A 27,935-nucleotide genomic window follows, 5' to 3' on the forward strand; every position below is an offset into this window, starting at 1 on the left:
ATATGCTTTAGGGTGTAAGACTATTGTTTTCAAGCATTCCTATTGGATTTCTCAACGGAATGAGCACTGTGTGGTGTCAGAGCAAAGTCGGGTGGGCCTGCTGTAGCCTGCTTCCACCCTTGTCTCTTCGAAACACCCTCCTTCTGCCTGGGGAATATCTTGTCTCACACTCTGTGCAGCATCTCCTCAAAAGCCTGTCCTATGCATTTTCCAACTGCATCTCACATCTTAGATCAGGACTTCAAAAGGTCAGAGACTTTCACCTTGTTTTCTTGTTGCGCTTGTAGCTATCACATGCACATGCATGTGCACGCACATGCATACATGCACACACACACACACACACACACACACACACACCCTACCTTTGGATGCTTCACATCTGTCATGGAGCATCCAGCTTGTGCTCAGCAGAGCCAGAACACTTGTCAAGCATGCACGAGGCCACGGGCTTCATCCCCAACATCAAAAGAGGCAAAACAAGCAAACTACAAGTGGCCAGTGTTAGGTTTGGTAAAGACCTGTTGTATAAAAAGATAATTTATCCAAAAAGGAGAACTATTTCTCTTCCCCAGACTTCCTCCTGTGCCCTGTCTGTTAGGCTTATGTAATGTTCCTGGCTGCTCTAGAATCAGCTGAATTTGCTCCTCAATCACCTCCTTTCTTCTCTCCGGACAGTGGAGAATCTGTACACAGCCCTGCGGAACATCGACAGGAGTGAGATTGTTAACATGTTGGAGGGCTCCGGCAGGCAGAGCAGAAACCTCAAACCAGATCGGCGGCATGGAGACCGGGAGTACTCATTGTCACCCTCCCAGGTGAATGGTGAGTGTCCCGTGACATCAAGCCAAGGCTGAGATGGGGCCCCACCTTCCAGGCATCAGCACTAATGGCCCCTTCCCATGACACTTCATTTCCCTCAAACCATCTCCTGCTAATAGGAGAGTTGTTTCCTCAGCGATGAACTCCTCCTACCAGGGAGGGCAGAGGCATGTGAAAGAGACAGGAGACACTCACCTGTGCAGGTGGGAATCCTCCTCCAGGGTTGCCAGCCTTTGTGCCCACATGTGGCGCGGTTCCTAGGCTCTCTACCAGCCCCTGGAACCAAGGTCCCAGAAGGCATGGCAAGAAAGAATTTGAGTCTGGGAAGAAATTGTCTAGGCCCTCGCCCTAGATTCTCCAAGCTTTCTCCTTCACTCTTCACAAGACACGTGTCCTCTCAGTGTTCCTGTCCCTGTCTGTGGAATATCCCAGTGAGTAGGAAGCAAGGGGCATGGAGGCTCTGGCCACAGGTCTGTTGGGGATCAGCTGATGGTGTTCAGAATCCCACTGCGAACCCTCAGGACTGAGGGTGTCCCTCCTTGAGCCTAGTTTCTCTTCCTTGTCACTCTTTCCCTTTCCCCTCATCTCATCTGTTTCCCTGTGCTCTTTAGTGTGGTTTAGCATGACAGGGAGCCCCAGTGTGACCCAGCTCAAGGAGATGAAGCCCAGGAGGCCCTGACCTTGGCTACTGAGCTGTGTCTAAGGCTTACACTCCTCATAGTATAAGCAGCCATTGCCGTGAAGGAGCAAAGGCCAGAGGTCCCAAGGCCTTTGTCTTTGTCTACCCTTGCTTTAGCCAATGGACATGAGGGGGACCCCATTTCCATTCAGCCCAGTGTGGAGGCACAGAAGCCTGAGCATTAGGCCCTTCCTGCCTTCTGGCCCTCATAGAGCAGAGACATCTCTTCATCTTTAGAAATTAGGCTAGATTTCAACCTGCTTACTAACTGAAAATCTTGTCAACCATGGGACATGTCTTCTGGTGTCCCATACCTCGCTATGCACAGCTATGTAGCGACAGCAATGCTCCCGAAGCTGCTAGTTGTAAAGGCTATCCCTGATTGTGTACATGTGGGACACAAGGGCTTGTGGTACCACCAGGGAGCAGGGAGTATCAGGGGCAGGTGAGTTCTAGACTAGGCTGGACACAGGGCTTCCTTCTGCCAGGTGGGGCCTGTGCATGCCAAACCTCCTCATCCTCTCTCACGTCCTGTGTCTCCTGAAACGTACTGTCTAGCCCCATTGGGTGTGGGGCTCATCTATCGATCACTTCCTGTCTCCTTTCTTTCTGCCCTCTGACCTCATCCTGACTACTCATTCTCTTGTACTTCCTGTTCTCCACTGTCTCCACCTGGCCAAGTGTGCAGAACTATCAGATTTCACAAGTGCATGTCACAGAGGACTCCTACCCTCCCCCAGCCCCCCTCATGGCTGTCTCCATGGGCATCCGTCGCGTGTGCATGGCGTGTTGTCTGCGTTGCCTTGTGGTGGCTGCTGATGCATATGCTCCACCCACTCTTCAGATCCAGAGGGTTCCAGAACAGTGATCCACAGCCATGGGGATTGTAGCTGTCCTGTAGGAACCTGGTTGGAACCCTATGGGGAGCCCTTATGTAGGCCAGCTCCCCCCTTCACAGAAGGACAAAGGGCAGCTGAGAATGTCAGTAAGCTTTGGGAAATGCAAGTAACTAAACACTGGATCTTTGGTGTGTGCAGCGGGCTTCTTGATATTGCCCATGCTATGTCAGTCAAGTTAAATTCACTGATTATTTTTATGCCTTAAATTAACTTAACATTCATGGAACTAGCAGTCCCATAGACTTTCCTGGGTCTGAAGAAGGGCTATTGGCTCCAATCAGACCAGAAGAGTGTTAACACCTCAGCAGGCTCAAGTCCACGAGTGGGACCAAGTCTCTGTGTGTTCTGTGTCTGGTGATAGGGCTCTGTTGCAGTGGGCTAGCCCATCTGGCTAATATTTTTCAAGCATCAGCTATACATTAGGCGCCATTCTAAGAGGGGAGTGAAGTCAATTCTCGGACAAGAAAAGAAAACAGAATTCTGCCTTTGGGAAATCCTCTGTGAGGAGAGCCCATGAGTAATATGTGTGAGGGTATATAGTGTGTTCTACAGGATATGGGAGTAAATAGGCCAGAATAAGGGGACTGCGGGATTAAGTAGCGTAGTGGGATGACTGCACTTGAAAATGAGCCATATGGAAACAAGAGGGAAAGAAGGGCTGCATGCCTGGCAGAGTCACAAACAGTGAGGAACAGAGGGATAGTGGGAGGTAGGTAGAGAAAAGACAGAGACCTAAGAGACAGCAGAAAGCCAGCCATAGGTGTCAGAAGAACACTAGGTTCTTTCTGTGTGGTGAGCTTTGAGCAAGAGAATATCATCTTCCCCCTGCTCTGTTGAGTTTAGATGCTTTTGCACATCTGGCTTCTCTGGGCCTCATGCACTTAAAATCTCACAGATCTCCAGATGAGCCTGCACTCTGGACCCTGCAGGCATGTTGCCCTCAATGGGGGCAAATACCACACAGTGACCCTTGGCCTGACCCTTTTTGCTTCCAAGGCATCAGGATTGGCTTCTATGTGGTTGTCCCACCCTCCATGCCTATCCCAGAGAGACTGTCTCAACCTGGTGTCCTGGTTAGAAATGAAAGGATTCGAGGGATCGGGAGGGAAGGAAGGAAGAAGAGGTAGTGGCCTCCTGCACCATCTCTGGGTGTCCTCTGACAAGGACCCATAGTGCCTGTCCTGGTGCCAGCCAACACCTGCACACCAGGGTTGTCACCATCACCGCAGTTTCTGAGAGGTTTGCCTCATCCCCTTGCCTGTCTCTATCTGAAGCACAGGGACTCAGGGCAGCGCCTGCAGAAAAGGAGAGGGCAAGGGGAGGAAATCGTGGGTCCTTATTTAAGAGGAGTCTTCCCATGACAGCTTTTCCTGACCTTTAGGGTTAAGGTTAGGTTCTCACTGTTGTGAGAAAGGAGAGCTGGCCCAAAGGCTAGTTAGCCTGTCCTACATAAGAGGGGACCACCCTGGCCCATGGAATAAGCACAGACGCCTATAGATTGTCTAGAAGAAGAACAACAACAATAAAAGCCAAGAATAACCTCATGCTTCTAAAAAGATAGATAGATAGATAGATAGATAGATAGATAGATAGATAGATAGATAAAGCCTTTTATAGAAAAAAAGCCGGCATCTCATACCCGTTAGCTCCCTCTGTCTTGATGGAACATCTTGTGTCTAGCCAGAAATTAAATGTCCTTCATTTATATCAACTTTTAATGATAGTTTAATGACAGCTAGTGAAGTCTGGCTCCTGTCTGGTGACCTGTCCACACCATTTGTTGGCTACTCACATTGAGCTAAGAGGATGGTTATCGAATTTAGGTTAATATAGACCCAGAGCAATGACCTGATAAGCTGACAGGTCACCTGGAGCCCCTCCCAACTCTTCCTCGACTCACGAAGCCAAAGCAAGCATGAGCTGCAAGTAAAACCTCCTCAATAAACCCAAGAATGAGATGACACCAGAGGAGCTGCAAAGGTGGGCCAGGGAGGAACTTAACACAGGTTCACCGTGTTCACATAGTCAGTCAAAAACAACAGGAAGTGCTGCTGATCAACTGCTACAGCAAGAAGCTCTTGGGCTGGGGGAAGCCCTCAAAAAAGCAACGTAACATGGTGCTGGAGAATGTGAAGGAGATGTGGACCCAGCTCCCCAAGATGGACAAGGGTAAGAAGTAGGCCCCACCAGTCAACAAGGACCTGATATGGAGGAAGACAACTTGGAGTCTCCCTCTCCTCTCACTCAACCCAAGAAGCCAAAACAATGTGGTCCAGGCACACATGTTACTGAGGGAGGACTTGGTCATTGTGGCCCCCAGGAAAGGAAGGAAGGAAGGGGAAAGAAAGAACGGCGGGCTCCTGGTTTACTCTGCTTCAGGCCTTGTGTATGTGACTGTTCTCTGATCCTCCCAGGAAGTCTATAGTTTGGAAGATTTGCTGCTGACCCAAGTGGTTCAGGACTGCAAGAGTCTTAGAAAGACTAGCACTTCTGAAATTTAGGCAGGACTAAAGTAGATCTTCCCGGAGTCTTCCCTACCCTTGGCCTACTGAGACAATCCACTGAGGGTGCGTAGGCCATAGTGACCATGACACCACAGTGACAGTGATGCCTGCTCATATCAGATCTATAGTTACTGAGATCCTCAGACCTAAGTCTGAGTGGGTGGGTGGGGTCCTCTGAAAATGGCAAACACCCTGAAGACAACCTGTAGTGACAGCGAACAGGGATTATACGTGTGTTTTCTCCACTCATACCTAATTTGGATGAAATTTCCACTCCCGTGAACACTGTAGAAACTTCATGGGGGCGGGGGGAGAGTTACAGAGGAACCCCGGGGCCTCTGATGTTTAGAGGGGAGAGGAAGACTTTCACCCTGAAGTATTGATGAGATTCCTAGGAGTGACAGAATGGCTGTATCTGATGATATGTTTATGATGCCAAGGTTTGGGGATTAGACATACCACCATTTTCAATGATGCTATCCAAAACTGGAGCGCCATCTACGAAGCAACACCTTGTGAGGCATTGGGCATGACAAAGTGTCAGTGTGTCCGTTAGACACACGTGAAGCGAGTCCTTTGATGACTAGATTCTGCTCTAACCGCTTTCCAGGGAAGCCCACGTGATCTCCCTGCATTAAGAAGAGGACGTGAGGTCCCAGAACCCAAAGCAGCTGTACTTCAGAAGCTATCAGGCAAGGAAGGAGACATCTAACAAGAGTCAGAATGAAGTCGGGCAGTAGTGGCACACGCCTTTAATCCCAGCCCTTGGGAGGCAGAGACAGGCGGATCTCTATGAGTGAGGCCAGCCTGGTCTACAGAGTGAGTTCCAGGACAGAGAAACCCTGAAAAACAAATAAACAAAAAGAGAAACACAGAGAGACAGAGAAACATTCAGAACACTAGAGTCCCTTGGAAGGTCTTCTACAAACTTCAACTGACTGTTAAGCTGCTATTCTCGATGGCTAGCCCAACCATTCAGATATTAGCTGAGGTCAAAGAAAGGTCATGCTTCAGAAAATGGAAATAATCAACCCACTCTTGAACAATGCGTAAGACCTGCCTAAGAAACCCTGAAAGGAAAACAAAGTTAGCTACAAAAATATCCAGCACCCAAACAGGGAAAACGCACGATGTCTTCAGCCAAAGATGACCAGAAACCAGAAGCAGGAAAACAGAGTCAGTAATGAGGGGGAAAAGGATTGATACAGATGAACAGACAAGAATGTTGGGACAGTCAAAGCAACCGTGGGTTTATATTCAAGCCGTTGTTCCAAGTGGAATTCAGCATTCAGCAGTAGAGTGTTTGCCCAGTGTGCACAAAGGCTGTAACGCCAGACACTCTCCAAACTGAAATACAGGAAGGAGAAGAAAGATGTAAAAAGCACCAGTGAGCTATGAGACAATTCCAAAAGTATATGTGCATCTGTGTGTACACATATATGTATGTGTACATATATGTGTGTGTGTGCATGTACACATATGTGCTGAAAGCAGTCTGAATTTGATGAAAATGATAAATACGTTGATACAGTAAGTATCATGAACCCCCATATATAGGAAGCACTGCAGCAACTATATTGAGGCATACAGTAAGCAAACTGGTGAAAAGTTGGCATGAGACGAAACCGAACTGAGGATAATAGATGTCTCGTGAACACAGTATGAGCAAGAAACCAATGGGTCTAAAGTAAAACACAGTCAAAGAAGCCAGACAGGCATGGCTGGGAGCGTGGTCAGCAGTAGAAAGTTTACCTAGAATATGTGAGACTTAGGGTGATCCCCCAGTGGTGACACACACGGAGGAGATTGAAAAAGGAGAGGGGGATGGGAAATGGAGAAGAGGAAAAAAAATATATAAAATAAAAAAAATATATATATATATATATATACATACATACATACATACATACATACAGCAATGCTTTCAGTCTCCAGAAACAAGGTGACAAGCAGATCCCTGCGTGTTTAAGCCCAGCCTGGTCTATATGGCAAGTTCCAGACCAGTCAGGGCTACATAGTTGAGTCTCCATCTCAGAAGAGGAGGAGGAAGAGAAGGAGGGGAAGGAGGGGGAGGAAGAAGGGGAAGAAAAGGAAGAGAAGGAGGGGGAGGAAGAGAAGGAAGGAGAAGAAGAGGAGAAGGAGGAAAAGGAGAACAAGGAGGAGGAAGAGGAGAAGGAAATTTCAAAGCCAACATGAGCTACGTAGCAAGTTGAAAGCCAAAGTGAACTATTCTGTAAGGAAAGAGAAAAAAACCAACAAATTTAGTGAGCATGCCTGTAATCTCAGCATTCAGAAGGAAGGGGCAGAAAGTTGGCCTCAAGTTTCAGCACAGTTTGATTTATATAGCAAATGTCTGGTCAGCCATGTACATACTGAGACCCTGTCTCACGAAATTCAAGCAAAAATAAAGATTCTTCCAGACATGCAAAAGCTGAAATCACTTACCGGGAGACCCACACTAGAAGCAGTGTTTAAAGAGACCCTGTCTCCATGTGTGCGTGTGTGCATGCATCTCCCAGCCTCTTAACACAGCGCCTGCCATAGAAGTGTTCACTAGTGAATGTGTTTTGGCTGAGCACGTGGAGGAGTAGGGATTAAATGGAGACAGAGCTGCTACACACAGAGAGTACGGGAGAGCCAATGCCCAGAACTGAGAGCCTCTCGGCAAGCTAGACCACGAAGGATAAGAATGAAGATCTAGAGTATGAGGCTAAAGGCCTGGCTTAGAGACTGGCTACTGGGAAGGGGCTGGTGGATTGAGAGGTTTGGACATAAGGCTTGGGGGACTAGACAATGGAAGACCCCTAAACACTGTAGCCCTGCCTCAGTGTACACATGTATCCAAATGCCAACACACACACATACATGCACATGTACACATATACACACAGTTACACACGCACATACATGCACGAACACATACATGCACATGCACACACTCACACATATATGCACACACATATATGCACACACATACATCCACACACACATACATGCACACACATACATGCACACACACATACATGCATACACACATAGATGCACATACACATACATACATATGCACACACATACACACACTCACACACATACATACACACACACATACATGCACACACACATACATGCACACACACATACATGCACACACACATACATGCACACACACATACATGCCAATGCGCGCGTACACACACACACGTGAACCCTTTGTTTCTCCTGGATCTTTAACAATTGTAGGCACATGCCAGGTCCTCTGACACATTGTGCCAGCTATAGAAAAGTCTGTCTCCAGACTGGCATCTACCCTCCTAAAAACAAAACCTGAAACGCTCCTCTTTTTGACTCCCGGATGCAGGAGGGTTGGAGTACCTCCAAGGGAACACTGAGGACCACCAAACACACAAACTCCCCATGTGCAGGCACGTCTCTCAGCCCACTCCTAGTCATGTCTGAACACCAGGGAGCCAAGGTCAAAGCCGTGCACACACTGTCAAGGACTCCTTTGCAAAGCAAAGAACAGACATAGGAGCAGGCTGCTGACCTCACGCTGTACTGGGTCCCTGCTGAAGCAGAGCTGGGTGGTAGCTCAGGGCCTATGGATGAAGTGCTGCGGGCAGGTGTGCTGGAGCCCATGGTGCCCTCTGACCTTGCGCCATTTTTGACCCCTTAGAACCCTCACCTGTGCCACTGTAGATCATTCAGAGTTTGTGGAACCAATATGCACCTTGAGGAAAAGTCACTTCATGCCAAACCAGAAGCCTGTTTCCCACTTGACCACCGCACTGAGGTCTGTGGATGTTCAGTGTACCCTGTCAGACCCCTCCAGGGCAGCCTTGTTACTGACCCTGATCCTGGGTGGGCTGCACTCTCCCCCGCAAGGTACATTCCTAACAGGACTCCAAAGACTGAGCCAACAAACAGTGTCCTTTACTCCGCCAGCCACGGAGACTGGGGCTTTCATCTGATCAATCAGGACAGATCGGAGCACAAGTCCTTTGGATAAAGCCTTCTTTATCTAGTGCTCTGAGCTGGATAAGAATAAATTCTCAACCGTGTTTCTTTGCCCTCCAGCAAAGGAGCCCCCTTCTCCACCCTCACCCCTTGGCTGCCCCCATCCAGGTCAGAGCCTTGTTTCTCTTGCCGGGGTGTCCCGGCATTAGCCACAAGGCCTGAGCTTTGGACTTGGAGCTTGGAAAGCCCCTGCCCTGAATGTGCATGCCTCTCTGTGGCCGTGCCTGTGTGTAAGTGTGTGTGGTCCTGCACGTGAGCGCGTGTGACAAGAATCGCTTCTGGAGCATGTCGCCCTCTGTCTGCCCTTTCCAGGTTACTCCTCGCTGCAGGACGAGCTGCTGTCCCCTGCATCCCTGCACTACGCTCTCCCCTCTCCGCTGTGTGCAGACCAGTACTGGAACGAAGTGGCCGTCATAGACGCCATCCCCCTGGCGGCCACGGAGCATGACACCATGCTGGAGATGTCTGACATGCAGGTGTGGTCTGCGGGCCTCACACCCTCCCTGGTCACTGCTGAAGACTCCTCTCTGGAGTGCAGCAAGGCCGAGGACTCTGACGCCATCCCAGAGTGGAAGTTGGAGGGGGCACACTCAGAGGACACGCAGGGCCCGGAGCTGGGCTCTCAGGACCTGGTGGAGGACGACACAGTGGATTCAGATACCACAAATGGCCTGGCAGATTTGCTAGGTCAGGAGGAAGGTCAGAGGTCAGAAAAGAAGAGGCAGGAAGTCTCAGGCACAGAGCAGGACACGGAGACTGAAGTGTCTCTTGTTTCAGGCCAGCAGCGAGTTCACGCCCGAATCACAGACTCACCGTCCGTGAGGCAGGTGTTGGACAGAAGCCAGGCCAGGTAAGGATGGTCTGTGGGTCTCTTCTGACTTTCTGGGCTTTGGGGCCAATGATCCTGGCACTGGGAGCAGGCAGAAGGTTTGAAAACTGCTGCTGCCCATTCTGTATTCTAAACATGAGTGCATCCAAAGCCATCAGAAAGGAGCTATGAACTGCAAAGGCCAGTTTCCTGCCAGCGTGGCCATCAGGAGAGACGCAGAGAGGGTTTTGGACATGGTACTGTGTGTCTAGGAGATGCACTGTTGGGGTTGAGGCTATGCCATGGTGCTGGGGCTTAGCGCTTTGACACCAGAGTTCCATATCTCTGCAGACACTGAGCCCCAGCGCTGTGCTGATATAGACAAAGGCTCAGGGCTGGCAGAGAGGAGTGCAGATGTGGGTTGAGTGTCCATCCTGACAGTGGGGTAGAGACTCTCTCTCTGATAGTGCCGTTTAGCTTTATGAGTTCTCTGTGAAGCATAGTAGCTCATGTGGTTGGAGCAGGCAATACACACCTCAGACTCATCAGGAACTTAGGACTGGGAAGGACAGGGACCAGTTCTGCTCTCTTCTTCTTCCTCCTGAATCCTTCCCTGGCCATCCCTGGGGTCCTCAGAATGTGCCAGTGTGGGAGGAAGTGTTCGCATAAGGAGATGACCAAGAATTCATTTCACTCCCTAAGAACATCCTTTGATTAGTGGGAAGCCTTGGATAGGCCAAGGCTGTGAGGGTCATGGTGAAATGCCTATGGCACCCGTGTGGCCACTCACTCAGCAGACAGCTATTTAGCGCGTCCTGTCTGCTGGGCACCTCTCAGCTAAAGCAGCAGGTTCACTGAAGGCGGGTTCCGAATTGGTCGTATCATTTCCTGGCTGTGCCACTTTGATCAGCATCCAATGTGGCCATATGCAGTTCATTCACTCACTCATCAACCATATTTACTGAGCAATTACTATGTGCCAGGCTCTTAAAAAAAAAAGGGCAGTGAAGAAATCAGAGAAATGTCTGCCTGCAAAAATGTCCTAGTGGAGAAACTGACAGGCAACAGGATACTCTAAATATAATCAGAGTTATAGCTGCCCTTTGAAGTCCCATGGCTTCATAATCATGGTTTCCAAGTCATGGCTTTGACTATATATGGCAGCTGCACTGAACAGGTACAGATATTTCCTGCCGTACCTTAAACAGAGCAGTATAGTAGCCATTTCTACAGCATTTCCATCCAATTGGGATTGCTAAGTCGTCTCCAGATGACAGAAAATATGAAAGCGGGTATACGTGGATTCCATGCAATGCCGTACCATTGTGCAGAAGAAAATCAAGCATCCATGCATTTTGATACCCATGAGGGTCACAGGACCAGTTTCTCTTGGATACGAAGGGATGACTAACTAAAAGTCTGGTAGCTAGGGAGATGGCTTAATACTTAAGATGCACAAAGATGAGGAATAGAGTTGGAGTCCCCAGGACCCACACAAATCTTGGGCAGGTGTGCCTCAAGGTGGAGACACGGGGGATCGCATAGCCAGCTGGCTAGCAGATCCAGCCATATCAGCAGACCGTGTGATAGAAAGAACCTGCCTCAGCGACACAGTGGAAGAGTAAGAGAGGACGGTTCTCAGTGTTGGTCTCGGGCCTCTAACATGCGAGTACACACACATGCATGAGCACCCATACACACGCGTGTCCACACATGTGCACATGTGCATAACACGTAAGCATGAGAATGGAAAAAAAACAGGAATTTTTAAATAGGAAGGTAAAAATGAACTATAAACAGAAATTCTGCTGAGTAATAACAGGTGATAAGTAGAAAACCAAAGCAGGGAGTGGGGCATGAGGCAGGGCTGTATATGGAGAGGACAGTGACCAGGATTACAGGTGAGGTGGCAGAGAAGTCCCTGAGTGGGTGACAGTCCAAGACCGCAGAGAACGAAAGGGTGAGTCACGGGGTGTAGAGGAAAGCGCCCCTCAGGGTGTAGGCTGTCAGGCAGATTGCATCTGGCTTACACCAGTGACAATGAGAAGGTCATTTGCTTCTGGGGCAGAGCAAAGAGAAGATGAAACCAGGAAGAGAACTGGGCTTAACATGTTAGGCTGTGGCTGCCTCTGGGTGAGGCAGAGGGTTACCGGTGGAGGGCTTTGCCCAGAGGAGAACCTGATGGTGACCAGGAGCATCAGGGACACATGATGGCATTGGGGACCAGGAGACAGCGCTGATAGTGGTTGGGTATTTTGAAAGTCTAAGCAGGATGGTGTATTGGCTGATACAGCATGGAGAAGAAGAGAAAGCAAAGGGACACTGAGGACCAGGTGTCCCTCAGTGACGAGCAACACAGGCACATGGGTGTTTCCAAACGTCAGAAAACCACGGAGAAGCCATGAGGAGTTCAGGCAGGATACTTGTTGTGGACAGATCACACATGCGGATCTGAACCCTGGCATGCTCCGAGGCCTAGAAGTCTTGGAAGTTAGGAAGGGCTAACAGGGGCTCCTGAGGAGTGCCTGAGAGGGACGGGGAAGCTAGGAACATGGCACTCTGGAATCCACCAAAGAGCACATCTGGAGGGGAAGAGGGCTGTTGCTTTGCCAGATAAGAACTGTCGTGTGAGGGAGCTGGAAGGTAGAGAGAAAGATAAATGTCACGGTCTGGAGGGTATGAGGTAACGGGCGTGGGGAGCCCAGCGACTTGGTCGTTGCTGTGAGCAGAACACTCTGAGAGTTGGAGAAGAAAGTCACACAAAGGGAGGGATTCTGGTGTTCGTGGCCTCTCCACCTAAATGTACAGCTAGGCCATATATGCGTCTTCACGGGCCAGTCAGTCTCCCGGCCCTCAGGGTTAGAGGACACTACAGGCTGTATCCTCGATAAGCCAAGGTCAGTGGGGAAAGGAGGCAATATCTCAGAGCTGAGAGCACAGGTGAACAGCTGTCCTTTTTCTCTCTCTGGCCACCTATCACCTGTCCTGGACCCCAGAACACTGGACTGGGATAAACAGGTTTCCACAGCGCCATATCCACAAGAAGCTGCACAAAGCTCCTGGCAAGAAGAGGTCACGCAAGGCCCACACTCATTCCAGAGAAGGATCACCACTATCCAAGGGCCAGAGCCAGGCGCACTCCAGGAATACGAGCAGGTGCTGGTGTCTACCAGGGAGCATGTGCAGAGGGGGCCACCTGAGACCAACAGCCCCAAGGCTGGCAAAGAACCAAGCCTGTGGGCATCCGAGGGCGCCTTCTCTCAAGAGGTACAGGTGAGAGACACCGAGGGGCACCTCGCTTGTTCTTTTATTTGTTTTGCTCTTTATTTAGGGTGGATACATGCATGTGTGTCTACACATGATGTAGGGGTAGGCATGTATGTAGACGTCAGAAGACAACTTTTTAGAGTCATTCTTTTCCTTCCACCTTTACACGGATGCTGGTGGTTGGACCCAAGTCACTAGGCTTGGGCACCACATGCCATCACCCGCTGAGCCATCTCTCCGTACCTCTTGTTCTTTCTAGTTTCAGAAGCTCAGGACTCAGGCCCTGAGCCAGGCATGTTTACTGGTGGTGATGTCACTTTCTAACCCTTAGCCATCTTGACTTCTTTGAAAGGGAAGGGCTTGTACCACAGTGATCAGCATCCCTTCCTACGGCTGCAGGCTATCCCACGATCACACACTCGACTACTGACGTTACAGTGCGCCACAGACCTTGCTTGTGCAGTGGGAATTTGGGAAAAGTCTAGGTGACACAGAGCCATGGCTTTCTACGTGCTTGCTTTGCTTCGACCATCCTGGCTTTTAGTCTTGTCTTGTGCTTCGGTTTTGGTTTTGAAACACTATGTAGTGCTGGGGGTGGCGGGAGTCCTCAGCCTCTGGAGCGCTTAGATGGCAGATGTAAACCATGACTCCTGGCTGTGTCCATCCAGTCTAGAGAGAACCTGGGGTTGAGAGAAGCGTGTGCTAAGAACTACGGTGGCCACATAGGGACAACTCTCTCAGGTCTGGGTGAGACCACATTCCAGCTGCTGTGGTTTTGGAACCCCCGTGTCCCCATTGGTGATAGAAAGAGTGAACGGAGGACACCACCTCCCCCGCACTCCCCTGGACTTCTGGGCCTCTCCCTCTAGCCATCCTATCCCACTCTCTCCCTCCCTTGACCCCACCCCCTTTCTCTTTGGTTTTGCTTTTTGTTACCTTCCCTCCTACCCTCCTTCTCCACTCTCAGGTCCCACAGCTACCCAGTCATGACCAGTCTCCTTTCATCTGCACGGACACCCTTATCCTCTCTCCTCACATATTTTGAACAAACGCTAGGCACCTTGTGAACATGGATCTCTCTCCTGGGCGTTCTCGCTGAGCGTGCAATCTTACCAATTCTGTAACGGGAGTGTATGAGATGCAGGTGACCTGTGCCCCTTCCTCAGTGCAGCTTCCTCAGCCAGCATCAGGCGTCCCCCCTTCTCCTATCCCTTCTCTCTTTTCTTCTCCCTGGCAGAGTACCTTTGGTAACTCCAAAGACTCTGGTTCTCCAGTGTCCCTGAGACGCTGCTCTAAATCACTGCTAGGAATCACACAGAGTTTGATTTAGAAAGCCTATCTGCCGAGTGTGCGCGCTGGCACAAGTTAGGCAGCCTGCCACTTTTAAACCTCAGACCCTGTCCTCCCAGCTTCTTCCTCCCCACAAACTGTCCCCTGATACCTGTTCCTGTTTCACCCAAGAGTGAACGCTCAGCCCACACACAGGTGATGGTCACTAGGACTGCTCTGAATCCCCAGAGAAAAAGCCAGGCACAGTCATTCACCTGCTTCCTGCGCCCCCGTGGGAGCTGAGGAGCAGAGGGTATCATAGAATAGAAAGAATGCTTCCGGATTTAGAGCGTGTGTTTGACCCCTGAATTATACAGGAGGAAAGCATAAGGAAGAGACAGGGGTCACTCGACGAACCAGAGGTGGGAGTGTCCACATCTCTTGGTTCCTGGTCCCACATTCTTGTGTGCTGGTCACACAACAGCATAGACTTGGAGATGCCACTGTCTCGATGTTGTGGGACCTGCCACATGGTTGACTGCTCACCAGTGTAGATGTCTGACAGACCCCCAGGGATGAGAATGAGCCCTTTGAGAGAAATAGTTTGCTAATCTCCCATTCATGAGTACTTAAATGACTGTAACCTAACTAATTCTTCTAGGAACTGGGTGGAAATAGGAAACGTCTAAAGTTGAACTCGTGTGTGTGTGTGTGTGTGTGTGTGTGTGTGTGTACATGCTAAGATCAACCACACAGGGCTGGGGCATGTTCTACAAATCGTTCCATCTCTGTTATATTCCACCACCATCCTCACAACCCTAGATTCTTCTTAGCTCAGCTATGGCTGTGAAAGGTTCTCTTGCGACCTGCAGGTTTTCGTTTGCCATGGGGATTTTATACTTCCAAGCGTTTTCCTACTGACATGAAGCTCTTTGGGAGTGGGGCAGGTGTGAAATCTCTTTCACCTACTTAATCTTCTCATGTAGATATCCTACCATGACTCTGTAACCTTTGACCTTTAGCTAAAATGGGGAAAATGGAAGATCCCAACATGGTAAGATGGTGGACACGTTAACCTGTAATATGCAACAGGTGCCGGTAGGGCAGGGCACACCGCAGGAGTGCTTGCCCTTGTCACTAACTCACAGTGGCTGTGCTCAGCAACCCTGTGGGAGTCACACAGCATACGAAAGAGCACCCAGGAAAGCACTGATCCCTGTCTCGTGAGTGAGAAAACTGAGGCCCAGGAACAGATGACTGACTTCCCTGAGCCCCCATGGTGAGGATCTGTAACATTAGTTTGCTGTGTCCCTAAGCTGTGTTCTCCATGCTGGGTTGGGCTAACGCTCAGAGAAAGGGTAACGGCCTGATCCAGACTGAACTCCTAGGCTGCTACCGTGATTTTATTTGTGAATCTGTCCTCTGAACACACATAGGACGTGAGAGAGTCCTGTCTGCGAGCCTCCCCACCCCAGCCCGAGGAGAGCCTTTGAGACAGGCCTTAAATAAACACCAGTTCTCCGCCAACAGGAATCACAGTGGCCCAGCACCTACCTCTTCACTTGACTGTGTCTGAACAAATTGGCTCACCCATCCCACCCCATTAAATAGGCTCCTAATTTTCCTGGGCATTATGGGGCCCAGACCTGACCCATACCATTCCCATCACTACAGCAGCTGCCCACAGAGACACAAACCGTAGCCACGTTCTTGGGACATCTTGTTTTATGGAGTCCCTGAATGAGAAACTTTCCCTCTGGCCCCGTTCGGCACGCCCGGCTTCCCTCTCTACCATGGCTTTTGACGTGTGCTTTCTGAGCCCAGAACAGCACCTGCTGTCTCCCTTCATCCCAGTTGGACAGCTCCAGCAGCTGGCTTGAGAGCTAAAATTACTAAATTATAGAAGGCTGACGTCCTCTGGGGTGTGAGGAGAGATCCCAGGCCGTTTGGCAGGAAGGACATTTGAGTCACACTGTCCCAGCTAAGAGAGTCGACCCGGGAGATCATTTGGTCTCCTGTTTGGAATAGCAGGAGATAAAGAGAAAAGAGGAAAAAGAGACGGAATGGAAGAGCTTGCTGGGGGCTTCATGAGTCCAAGAGGAGAATGAGACATTGGATCTCCACAGCAGCTGGGCCCCTGGTGTCCCTAGTCCCTGGAGGGCCAGGCTGGTGAGGAGAGGGAGGAGAGGAGGATGTGGACCTTCATCACGCAGCTCCTGGTCACTCTGGTGTCGCTAGGCTTCTTCCTGGTCAGCTGTCAGAATGTGATGCATATTGTCAAGGGTTCCCTGTGCTTTGTACTGAAGCACATCCACCAGGAACTGGACAAGGAGCTGGGGGAGAGCGAGGGTCTGAGCGACGACGAGGAGACCGTCTCCACTAGGGTGGTCCGACGACGGGTCTTCCTGAAGGTAACACCAGGCAAGCGGCAGGGTAGGGGGCCGGACCTCGGGTGCCACAAGACAGTCCGAGGGGACTCTGTGATGCACGCGCGGTGATGTTGAGAGAATGCCGACTCAAGTCAGGAGATATGACAAGCAAATAAGGGCGAGAAGGCCTCTTTGGTTGCATTCTGTGCTGGGAGCCATAGCCACATGTGGTACCTGCTCAGAACTGCCCCGTTACGCAGCAGTGGGTAGTGGAGGAAACTCAGCTCTGGGACTTAGAATATCTGCTCTCATTAGGTGTGTATAGCTGACTTCGGAACCCAAGACACTGTCTGGGGCTGTGATGTCGGTGGCATTCCCTCCCTTCCTTCTCTTGGGGGCCTTTGGGAACTTGCATAGTCACCCCCATATTGCTGCTGTTGCAATGATCAAGCACACAAAGTTCTTGTGTCTTCTGGCTCCAGCCTGTCTCAGGGCTCATGACCCAACAGGGGGCTGGGACACTGTGGGAGCCCTTGTTTGGCTGGGGCTATTTGCTGAGCTTCGGGCTCAACTGGACACGGCTGTTGCTGCCAGTCCGTTGCATTCCCTGGTCTTCTGCTCTTATTAGGAAAATCCTATTTACCAGTCTGGGTCTTTCCCTTTTCCTAACTCCAGGGGGATGAGCTTCGGAATATTCCAGGAGAGCAGGTGACAGAGGAACAATTCACAGATGAACAGGGCAACATTGTCACCAAGAAGGTAAGTGCAGAGCCTCTATGTTGAGAAGAAACTGGGTGAGACTAGATGCAGAAAGACAGAGGATCTCAGCCTAGAGCAGATTCCTGCTGCTGCCCTCACAGGGTAGGCAGGCTGTGGCCCACCACCTCAGGGAGTCGGGGTAACTCAGGAGAGCTGAAATCTCTGGGTCCTCTGCAATTGGGACAATGAGGGCCTTATAACCTCAAAGCTTAACTCAGCATGAGTAGTTCCAGCTGCCTTATTCCAGAAGGATCGGCTCCTGTGAAACACATAGCCCTAGACCTGGGAAGCCTGCCACTGGAGTGAACTGTTGGAGAATAGGGAACTGTCCTGGGGACCTCCCTTAACAGGAGGGCTGTAGAAACCCATTAAACTGGCGGCACACTTCAGCGTGATAAGCTTGCACTGCCTGCCAGGCATTGCCCCATAAGGCAAAGGGAGAGAGCAGGACATGACACATGTGCTTGTCACTAGGGCCACTGTTCACGTAGGGAATGACAGCCCCGGTCTGTCCTTGCCCCTCCCTAAGGACCTAAGCCATGGTTTCTGTTCGTCTTCCATTCTGGATAAATGAACACAGAGCAGGTCAGTGGACCAGACGCATACAGATAAAAGGGTTGCCTCTTTCCTTAGGCACCAGACAGGCACGATAGTGAGCTCAAGCTTCCATCCATTCCAAGGAACAGAATGGGATGCCGGAGGCTGAGACAGCATTGTGCATGGCCAGGCCAATGGCTGACGAAGCCTGCCAGCCGTGCTCCCCAATTAAAGCTCCACTGATGTTCCCCATAGATGACAGCAGAGAAAGGCTTCTTCTTGGCTCTAAGGGACAGGAGGCCATGGCCTCTCCTCCTGATGCCGCTGCTGGAGGCTTGTTCTTCTCAAACATTGTCCTGATGGTTTGACCAGCCCCCCTTCTCTTCCCCTCTTTTCCAGGTCATTCGCAAAGTTGTTCGGCAGGTAGACTCATCCGGTGCCGTCGACACCCAGCAGCACGAGGAGGTGATTGTTGAGGGATCCCTGGCAGACCCTGGGGATCTGGAAGCGGATATTGAGTCCTTTATGAAACTTACTAAGGTACCGAGGCGCTGCAGGCCCCTGGAGGCCGCGGCAAGTCTACCTCCGCCTCAGCTCTCCTCTGCTCCAGGTTGCAGTGCTGCCCCTGGCTACCTTTCTGGCGGCCCGTGATGCTCCCATCCCCTCCTCGATGTTTTGTCCCTTTTCACCTCCTGCCTGTGCTCTGCTCATCTGCCTATGTGACTTCCTACTCTCTGTCTCTGATGCTGTCTCCAGGTGGAGCTAAGAGGGAGTGGACTCCAGCCGGACCTGATAGAGGGCAGGAAGGGGGCTCAAATAGTGAAGCGGGCCAGCCTGAAAAGGGGCAAACAGTGACCTCTCCTCAAGTAGCCCCTTGGGAGGTAACAGTGGCCTTCTTGTCCTTGCTGGCATGGTCCTTGATGAGGTAGCTGCTTGCTTCTCCCCACCCAACCCATCCTTGCACTAGCTCAGTTCAGAGCTACAACCAGACTCCCAGATTCCCAACCCTCAAACAAGCCACTGTCCCTGCCCCTCCTCCACTCCCTCCTCAGGTGGGTGCCTCCCCTTTGACACCAGTCTGCTGGAGAGTACACAAAATCAGGGGCTTGGTTTTATTTTGCTTGCTTATATTTTCCTTTGTCTTTTTTTTTTTTTTTTTTTTTTTTGGCTGTGTTAGGGGTGAAACCAGAGCCTCCTGGGTAGGCATTCTGCCTCTGAGCCACACTTTCAGTCCCTATGCAATTTAGTTATAAACAGGGTCTCTGTATATAGCCCTGGCTGTCCTGGAACTTGCTATATAGACCAAGCTGGCCTCTAACCCACAGAGATCCAACTGCCTCTGTGCTGGAATTAAAGGCATGCGCCACCACACCTGGCTGTCCCAGTATAAAGTTAAAATAGTGCTTTGAAGTGTGAAAAATACTCCATGGATCTTGGTATTCCCTCTTAGAAACCCAGCACCAGACTCTGAGGTTGGTGGCCAGAGTGCTACAGAACCTAGCAGAAACTGTCGAGCCCATGATGTCTCACTATGCATGGTCAGAAAGCACGCTAGCCCTAAACCTTAAGGCTCGCTGGAGTCCTAACCTGCCATAGCTTTTTCTCTTGCTGTTCTGAGAACAAGGCTGTTCGCTTGATGTTCTCTGAAAGTGAGGAGGGTCTTCATGGCTAAGGGCTGTACTAGTGTGTCATGGGTGTGTGTCAGGGGGCCAAGGAGGGGTGGGCCAGGCTATGCAGTGAAGATCTCCAGCAGGCTGCAGTGCCCGAGAGCCTTGGCAGTCAGCTCTGATCTTGCCCTCCCTGAGGGGTCCTGTACTGAGCTGCCCCGAGGTCCTTCATTGTGCTCAGCTCGGGGCAGCTCAGTACAAGATGCGTCGGGGTGGGAGACAGCGGGGAACAAGCGAGCTTCACAGCCCTCCCTCTGCCCCATGCACAGTACTAACTGGGTTACTGTACCCCCCAGAACTCTCAGGGCCCAGCTCCAGAGCTGAGCGGCAGGCAGTCACTGGTTTTCTGCCTTCTGCAAAAAGCAGGGCCCGCAAGGCCTCCTGGGCCCGCAGAAGTGCTGAGTTGATGCTTCTCAACACATCTCAGCACTTGGACAACATGAGGATTGGCAGAGCCGATAGGAGAGTAAAATTAGCCCTGACTCCTCAGCAGCTTTAAGGAGGTCACAGTGTTAACCCCAGCACTGCCAGGGTCCTGCCTGTCTGCTGGTTTATAGGCCAAGATTAGCTCTCCATCCTGGCCTGGAAATGACTCAAAGGTTCGAGTCAGGTTTAAAGGAGGGAGGGAGGGAGGGAGAATGCCTTCTACTGCCCAGTGCCTCCTTCTGCTCCATCTTTCTCACGGTGGCAGCTGCCAACTTTGATTTGTACTGGTGCTTATTGGCTGAGACTTTACCCATGTCCTCAACAGGAGGCAGCAGCAGGGAGGCAGCTGAAGAACAGAGCGGAAGTAGAATATTTCATTAACTTGCTGTAGCTGGAATGCCCCTCCCCCAACACAACACACACACACTCCACACATACATACAACACACACACACACACCACATACCACACACACATACCACACATACACACACACCACATACCACACACACACACCATATACCACACACACACACCACACACCACACATACATACCACACACACCACATACCACACACACACACACCACACACACACCACATACCACATACACACACACCACACATACATACCACATACACCACATACTACACACACACACCACACACACATACACTACATACCACACACACACCACACACACCACACCACACATACACACACGAGAGAGAAAGAGACAGAGAGACAGAGAGAGAGAGAGAGAGAGAGAGAGAGAGAGAGAGAGAGAGAGAATGAGAATTAGCCACCAGACCTCATGAGCGTAGGAATCAGGAATTCGGAGCAGCCTGGTTTGGACAGCACTGAGGCCCCTGCCAACAAAAGGCATAGGGTGTGGTGACTGGGATAGCAAGGCAGAAGAGTGCACAGTGGCAGGTTCCTGCCCAGGTCTGACCAGGTTGCAGAGCAGCAAGAGTGTCCCATCCTCAGCAAGATGTTGCAACGGGGTTTCAGACTCTGTTCCTACCACAACTGCCCCCAAATGCCCCCCAGGCCCCTACCCCCCTTCCGAAGCCCCTACCTCCCTCCCCCCCCCAAGCCCCGACCCCCCCACCCCACCCCCCGGGCAGTCCCAGCTAGTCCTGTCCTTCCTCTTCCAATTTGCCCACTTGCTAAACATTACTTGAAATCCAAAACGAGCACCCGGTGCTTCTGTGCTCAGTCATTCCCAGACACACAGACAAGGGTGGCCACAGAGTGACCGGCATGCGCCGTCCCCAGATGCACCTTGTCCTGGTTCTCATGCCATCCTTTATTTTTATCTATTTAATGACACGGTGCATTTCCGTGTTCTTTGGTGGTTATTTCACTGTTTGCGTTGAAGTTCTGTCTGTCTGTCCGGGGGAGATGAGTTCTAAGGCTCCCTGAGGGCTCTGGTGTTGGTGGCAGTGGGGTGTGCATGAGTGAATGAGCCGTGATGTGGCACCCTCAAACAGAAATCCCCAGGCGGCAGCAGTATGCTGATGGAGTCCCTGGTTGAGGAAAGCGTGACCTTGTATTCCCCTTGGGAGCAGTGAGTCAGTATTCGCTAATCCCATGCTCATGTTTTATAGACCAGAACTACTGTGAATAAGGGGAAGCATCTTATTTGTTTCCAAGCATAAAAACTAGCCTTGGAATCCAGAGTCAAGACTTGGATCCTCCTGTTCCCAAATTCTATGACCTTAAGTCACTCACCTATACACAGCTTTATACTCCCCAAGGAAAGATGGAAATAGTCTCTCCTGGATATGTGTTACTTATCAGTTAAAAAAAACGTGTGCAGAACAGGGTGTGGCTCATCGGTAGAGTGCATGCTCACCCTGCCTGAAACCCCAGGTTCCAGCCACAGTGTGGGTGTGGCAGGGGAGGGGTCACAAATAGTAACTGTGAGGGGTGTTGTGTCATGAGGAGTAAGTAAAGGTGTATGCACCCTGCACTCCGTCAATGGCAGGTTCGGTTTGTAGTGTGACTCAGGGCAAGTCAGTTGACCTTCCCAAGCCTCAACATTTCTGTCCACGCATAGCAATAACGCCAGCACTTGCCTTGTGGAACCGCTGTGTAGCAACAGCTGCTCTTATTCTGGAGGAAGGGCTTTACAGAGTGTGAGGATCGACTGTGTTTCTCTCTCAGAGTGTAGTCTATATCCCGTTAAGTCGTCTGGGGTCTTAAGATCAGACTCCTGGGGCCGGGGCAGAGTTCAGGAGTAGAAGCCTGCGAGCCTGCGAGCCTGCGAGCCTGCGAGCCTGCGGGAGACTGAGTTGCTGTTCTCGGCTGCAGTCCTGCTCAATTAAAATTCGGGATCTCAGTATCCTTCGCTATGCTGTTCTTATGATTATATGCATATTGAAAGTCGAGCCGTTATGCCGGATTTTGACCCTTCCTTCCCCTCAAACTTCTCTCAAGCCATGTAGCATAGGTATAAGTATCATATCTGAAAGCAGGGTGAAGTGGAGGACGATTAGCAGCCACTAGCAGGGCTCTACACTCTGGTGAGCAAGGTATTGCCAAGCCCTGTTCTGATCCAGTCTCCCCCTCTCTGGAAAGGCCCTTGTGTCTGAGGCCCAAAGAGTGAAGAAGCCAGAAAATTGCTGTTTTCTGTCTGAGCGGTCAAGGCTCATTGGCGCATGTCCCGTCTTGTCCTGGGTCTTGTCCTGTGCCTGAGTGTCTCGGTGCCGGGACTGCTGAGAAAACAGTATGTGACGAGCAGCTAAGGGCACTGGAGCATAGGCTGTAGTGCAGCCCTGGGGTGCCAGGAGTCTGGGAAGGGTACTAGTTCTTGATACCCTCTGCATGTGCCTGGCTGTTTGTTCCCTCCAGGACTCTTCAAGGAGCTGAGGAAGGAAAAGCCCTGTGCCTCTCTCTCTCTGTTTCCCTTGTAGGGAATACTTTCCACACAAATAGTGTGGTTTAAAGACTTCCATTAGTTTTGACGATTGAGTATTGTAGAAAAATCTGTATGTTTCAACAGGAGGAAGTAGGAAGGCATGTTTTGTTTTGCTTTGTTTCAAGCTAGAATCCGTTATCATACCCAGCCCCGTGAAGGACATCAGAGTAAGAAGTAAAGGGAGACTGGTAAGGGCCACAGGCATAGATGCAGGGGCAGGTGCCAGAGCCTGGAGAGAAAGCAAGATCCTGATTGCGAAGGCAAAGGCGCCCTGAGCACATTGGAGGGGCTGGCTCCTAAACTTGGAGAGGATGGGCCTTTCTCAGAGTGGCCTGGGGCGGAGGCCTGGAGTCAGAGACATCCTGGCTATAGCCCGAAGGCTCATGTTACCCCACGTCCTGCTCCACCAGCTGCATCAGCTGCACCTGTCTCTGTTCCACTTGGGTCTTAGTTTACCACCTACCTTAAAAAAAGGGAGGGTGCCTACTCCAGAGTGATCTCTGAGGCTTGAGCCCTCTCCTCCCTTAGGACCTGGCTGTAAGCAGGTGGGATGGGAACTCAGCCTGTGTGTCTAGAACATCACCTCTCATGTTGTCTCTCTGCAGAATGCTTAGCTCCGGGGTAGGCGGTGTAGGGAATTGGGTAAAGTGGCCCCCACCCTCCAGTGCTGATAATCCAACCAGAGCACCTGAGAAGCTGGTTAGGAAAAAAAAAAAACCCACAGGCATCAGCACTTTCCAAGAGCCAGATAGTCACAAGCCCAGCATGCTCCCTGCCCCCTGATCCCTTGACACTTCCTGACCCCTCCATCCTCCACGGACCTGTCATCAGGACATGCACACATCACAGTGATGAGTCCTGCTGCTGGCCCATCTTACGGCAGAGGAAACCGAGTTGAAGAGCAGATGAGTATGTTGATCAAAGCTAGGCAGCCAGTAACAACAGAAGCTGGGTTCAAACCTGAACAGCCTGGCTTCAGAATTCCCTTGGATCTCTATGTGTCTCTTAGCCAATGGATAGTAATGAGAAGGGAAGCCTGAAGTGCTGGGGGACCCATCTGAGGCAGGAACGGAAGTTGAGGAGAGAGGACGGCAGTGTTGGTGGGGGAGGGGGGCCATATGAGCACACAGCCTAGCAATGGGATTAGGGGAGAAGGTAACCCAGGAGAGGCAGAATCTCACCTTTCAAGTGGTAGCTCTCTTCTGCCCAGCAAGAAGGCCTTGCTTTTAGTCTTCACCGCTGCAGGCAAGACATTTGGCACTCCCTACCCCGCCCCCATCCCCCAGGTAACCATGGAGATGAGTCATGTTGGTTGTGCCCAATATACCCATGGCTCTGTCACCTGTAGAGCTTAGGACAGCTTTATGCCTGGGAACGACTCTGCCTCAGAATGACTTCCAACTTTTATGCCACTTCCCAGAACACCATCAACTCTCTTCATCTTAATGGTCTTCCCAACCAGGCATGGTACATCACACACCTGTCACACCCGTCACTCTGGATGCTGAGATTGGAGGATTTCCATGAAGTCAAAGCCAATCTGTGATAAACTGAGTTCTGGGACAGACTGGATTAAAGATGAGTCCCTGTCTCAAAACAAAGAACAAAAACTACAAAAATAAAGAAATGCCCTTTTCTTCTCCACTAGTCCCTATTGATAGAATCTTTAGTTTTTGCTGGAAGACATGAAGTTATTTGTGTGTGATGGTGCATACCTGAAATCCCAGCGCCTGGGAGGCAAAGGCAGGAGGTTTGGAAGTTTCAGGCTAGCCTGAGCTGCATAACAAGACTCTGTTGCAGGGGGAGTAGGGGGAACAGCAGAGAGAGATACAGAGACAGAGACATGGTAAGACAGAGACAGAGAGATAGAGAAACACAGACAGAGACACAGACACAGAGAGATTTTTTTAAGGAAAGAGGAAGAGGCCGGCCTTGCAGCAGACAGTCATAGAGGCAGGAATGATGTCTTGCTGTGAATCCCAGGCTGTCAGGTTTAGACTTCACATGCAAAGCTGTTGCTTCCCAGCTTGAGAGGTACTATTCCAGAGAGAATGTACCTGCCTTAAGAGCTCTCTTCATCACAGAGTTAGTCCACCACTAGGCATGCAAAAACAAGAGCCAGGGAGAGTTGACAGTAAGAGTCTATGGACCAGAGCCAAGAGGAATTTCGAGGTCATGACTTTCTGAGACCAGTGGTCTTGTCCAGGGTGAGCACAGAGCAGACATCAGTGCTGTAGGCCCACCTGAACTGAGAGCATCAGGGCATGTCCTAGCCTCACCTTTTTCTCAGCATAGGACCTGTCACAGAAAAAAAAAAAAGGACACTTTCTAAGCACAAGAATCTACTTTGAAGATTCCCCCACCCCCAGCCTTCTGAAAGCATAGCAGCCTCCCTGTCCCCTATGGAAGGCTCCTGAGAGCTCATCTACTCTGATAAACAGTGGAGGCTGGGCGTCTAGTGAGCTGAAACATCTAGGTAGACATCAGGGAAGGGTGGGTGGTGTTCTGGGCTAGCCTCTGCTACTACAGTCTCAGCTTACCACTTTGCTTGGGGACATTACTTCTCCTGGCAGCTTACCCTGGAAGGAAGCACCTAGCTCTCGAGTGACGCCTTTTTCTGTGTCCTGCAGGATCACACCTCAACACCCAAACCCTGAACTCCACACACTCTGTCATGCACACGGGAGGAGACCTGGACCAGAGGGCTACTGAAGGGTCGCACGCGTTCTGAGCTCCCCGGCATGACCTCTGTAAGGAGTTTCCTTTAGTCTCCCATGCGCATGAATGACTGGCTGTAGACGCATGACCTACAGTCTTCAGTCCTGTCTCTAGCGACTATGGATCTCTGTGGGAATCAGGACAAAGGCCGCGAGAGAAGGGAGAGAAGAAGGGAGAGGATAACAAGCCCCAAAGAGCACACGGGTGCAGACATGAATAAGGGCTTTACTGTGGCTGGGATGGTTGATCCGTTTGTTTGCTTTTTGTTTTGATTTTTGACTTCAACCTCATTTGTAAGAAATTCACATCATCTTTCCGGACCGGAAACTGGGAACGGCGTGAAATCAGTTTAGCCCATTGTCCTACATGTTCCAGCCTCCTTCCTATACCTGCATACACCACACGCCACTTGTAACAACCCCACACCACCCCCACCTCGGTGGAGGGACTGCTCTTCCCAGAATGACATGACACAGGTGCACACACACACAGGTCTCCCCTTCACTCAGTCTACACTGATTTTACTGTGACCTTTGAAGCTGTATGGATAAACTGGATTTATTATTATTTTTTATGTTGTCTCTCAGTTTCAGTATTACTCATCTTCCAGTGGGAACTCATCACCCTGAGAGTGCATTCGGGGTTCCTTGTGTTGGAAATTTAAAACCTGAGGCAAGGAGCCCCTAAGCTTTGCTGTAGGGCTCACAGGGAGCCAGGGTCCCATCTCAAAGTTCTCTGCTGGGGAAGGGCCTGTGGCTGTCCGAGGCTTGCACCAGCATGTCCAATAGAGGAAGAGGTTTTCGAAATCGTCAAGTACTTCTATAATAGTCTGTGTTCAAAGTGTAAACTGTACAGTAATCAGCCTTGTGTATATGAAACAATAAATACTATGCAAACCAATAGAAACACGTTAGCAGTGTGTACAAAGCCCTAAAGAGCTCAGCTCCCGAGGACTTCTCCAGGCTGTGGGAGGAGCTAAAGGCTGTCTTTCACCGAAAGAGGAAGGAGTAGGGCTGTGAATGTACCTGCCAGTTCCTAGGTCAGACCACCCTGAGGTCTCCCAGAGCCAACTTGGTGCTTGAAGTGCAGGTGGCCACAGTCTGGAGATCCTGGCACAGACAACTGGGCTCGGGCTGGTCGGCCAAGTGCCTGGCTCTGACCGCGGGCCCAGCTCAAGGAGAGCAGGAGCAGGATAGAGCTGCCGAGCAGGAGGCTGAGGAGAGACCCTCTTCTATCTAGACTCAGGGCCAGGCCAGGAAGGGAACTCTCAACTGGCTGGTCTTGTCTTGGAGCCCTCAGGGAAGAGCCTTAACGTCACACTAGAGTCTCCTGCAGAGGGAGGCCCGAATCAGCACAATCCGGCTCCGCCATGCCCGGGCGGCGCCCCCTAGGGCCAGGAGAGAAACTGGCAGGCTCTTCTCGCTCTCCCGGAGCCACTGATGGACGGCGGTCACCTTCCTCGCCTGCCGCTCCTCGGGGTGTCGTCGGGACACAATAAAAACCTTCCAAGTAGCACAGACGCCCCTCCATGCCCGTACCCCCCCCCCACGCCCTGGATGTCCTCCCGGGGACTCCAGCCCGCGCGCGCTCTAGCCCCGGACCGGTGCGCGGGTTGGGGGATGCTGTGGTCCACGGGCGCGGCTGGCTTTCCTGGGGGGGAGGGGGCGCCGGCCCCGGGAGGGCGGGCGAGGACGGGCGCGGGGTCGCCCCGCCTCGCCCCGCACCCTCCGCCCAGTAGCGGCTCTTAGCGCCCTGCGCGGCCCGACTCCGCTTTGGCACCCTCCGCTCGGTCTGGCTTGGCTGCTTGGCACGCCGCCCCCCCGCCCTCGGCGGCATGGCTGCGCGCTCCCGTTGCTAGTAGGAGCTGTTTTAGGAGGAGTTTGGGGTCTCCACTTGATGCCTAGAGAATGCTGCAGTCTGCACCTTAGACGCTTTTTAGAAGTTTTGAAATGACCTTGATTTTTTTAATTGTTATGAAAAATGAACTATGTCTCGGCTCTCTCACATGCTCTGTTACTGAGAGAGACCAGCCCACCCTATTCTGATGTATAGACCATTCTCCCTACACCAGCTAAACAAATGTCAAATTAATAAAGAAACGGACTCATGCTACTGGTCTCCAACTCTTCTTCTTGGCTCATCTTTGGGAGTTCGAGGGCAGGAGTATAGCCTGGTTTGGGGTGTGATGGAGTCTGTTGAGTAGCATCAGGAGACACTTCTGCTCCAAGCAGGGGGGTCCACCAACGCCCAGATCCTGGAAAGCCCCGTAAAAA

At 51.1% G+C, this 27,935-nt stretch overlaps 1 protein-coding gene across 9 annotated transcripts in view; it reads left to right on the forward strand.

Moving 5' to 3' along the window:
* The window catches only part of Ank1 (ankyrin 1), a 115,434-nt gene extending 87,663 nt beyond the window's left edge, over positions 1 to 27,771 (forward strand). For 2 of the 9 annotated variants that reach the window (XM_028768183.1, XM_028768182.1), the window contains 7 exons: positions 679 to 825; positions 9,231 to 9,768; positions 12,723 to 12,999; positions 17,307 to 17,390; positions 18,327 to 18,392; positions 18,684 to 18,808; positions 25,575 to 27,771. In XM_028768183.1, coding sequence (XP_028624016.1) covers positions 679 to 825; positions 9,231 to 9,768; positions 12,723 to 12,999; positions 17,307 to 17,390; positions 18,327 to 18,392; positions 18,684 to 18,782 — 1,211 coding nt within the window. In that variant the 3' untranslated portion in view covers positions 18,783 to 18,808; positions 25,575 to 27,771. Of the gene's footprint in view, positions 1 to 678; positions 826 to 9,230; positions 9,769 to 12,722; positions 13,000 to 16,209; positions 16,674 to 17,306; positions 17,391 to 18,326; positions 18,468 to 18,683; positions 18,809 to 25,574 lie in introns of those variants that run through there. The other 7 variants (XM_028768184.1, XM_028768185.1, XM_028768181.1 and 4 more) reach the window with 7 other exon arrangements.
* Positions 27,772 to 27,935: the final 164 nt, after the last annotated feature.

This window comes from Grammomys surdaster, unplaced genomic scaffold (genome assembly GCF_004785775.1).
Source record: "Grammomys surdaster isolate TR1022 unplaced genomic scaffold, NIH_TR_1.0 185, whole genome shotgun sequence".
Lineage (NCBI taxonomy): Eukaryota > Metazoa > Chordata > Mammalia > Rodentia > Muridae > Grammomys > Grammomys surdaster.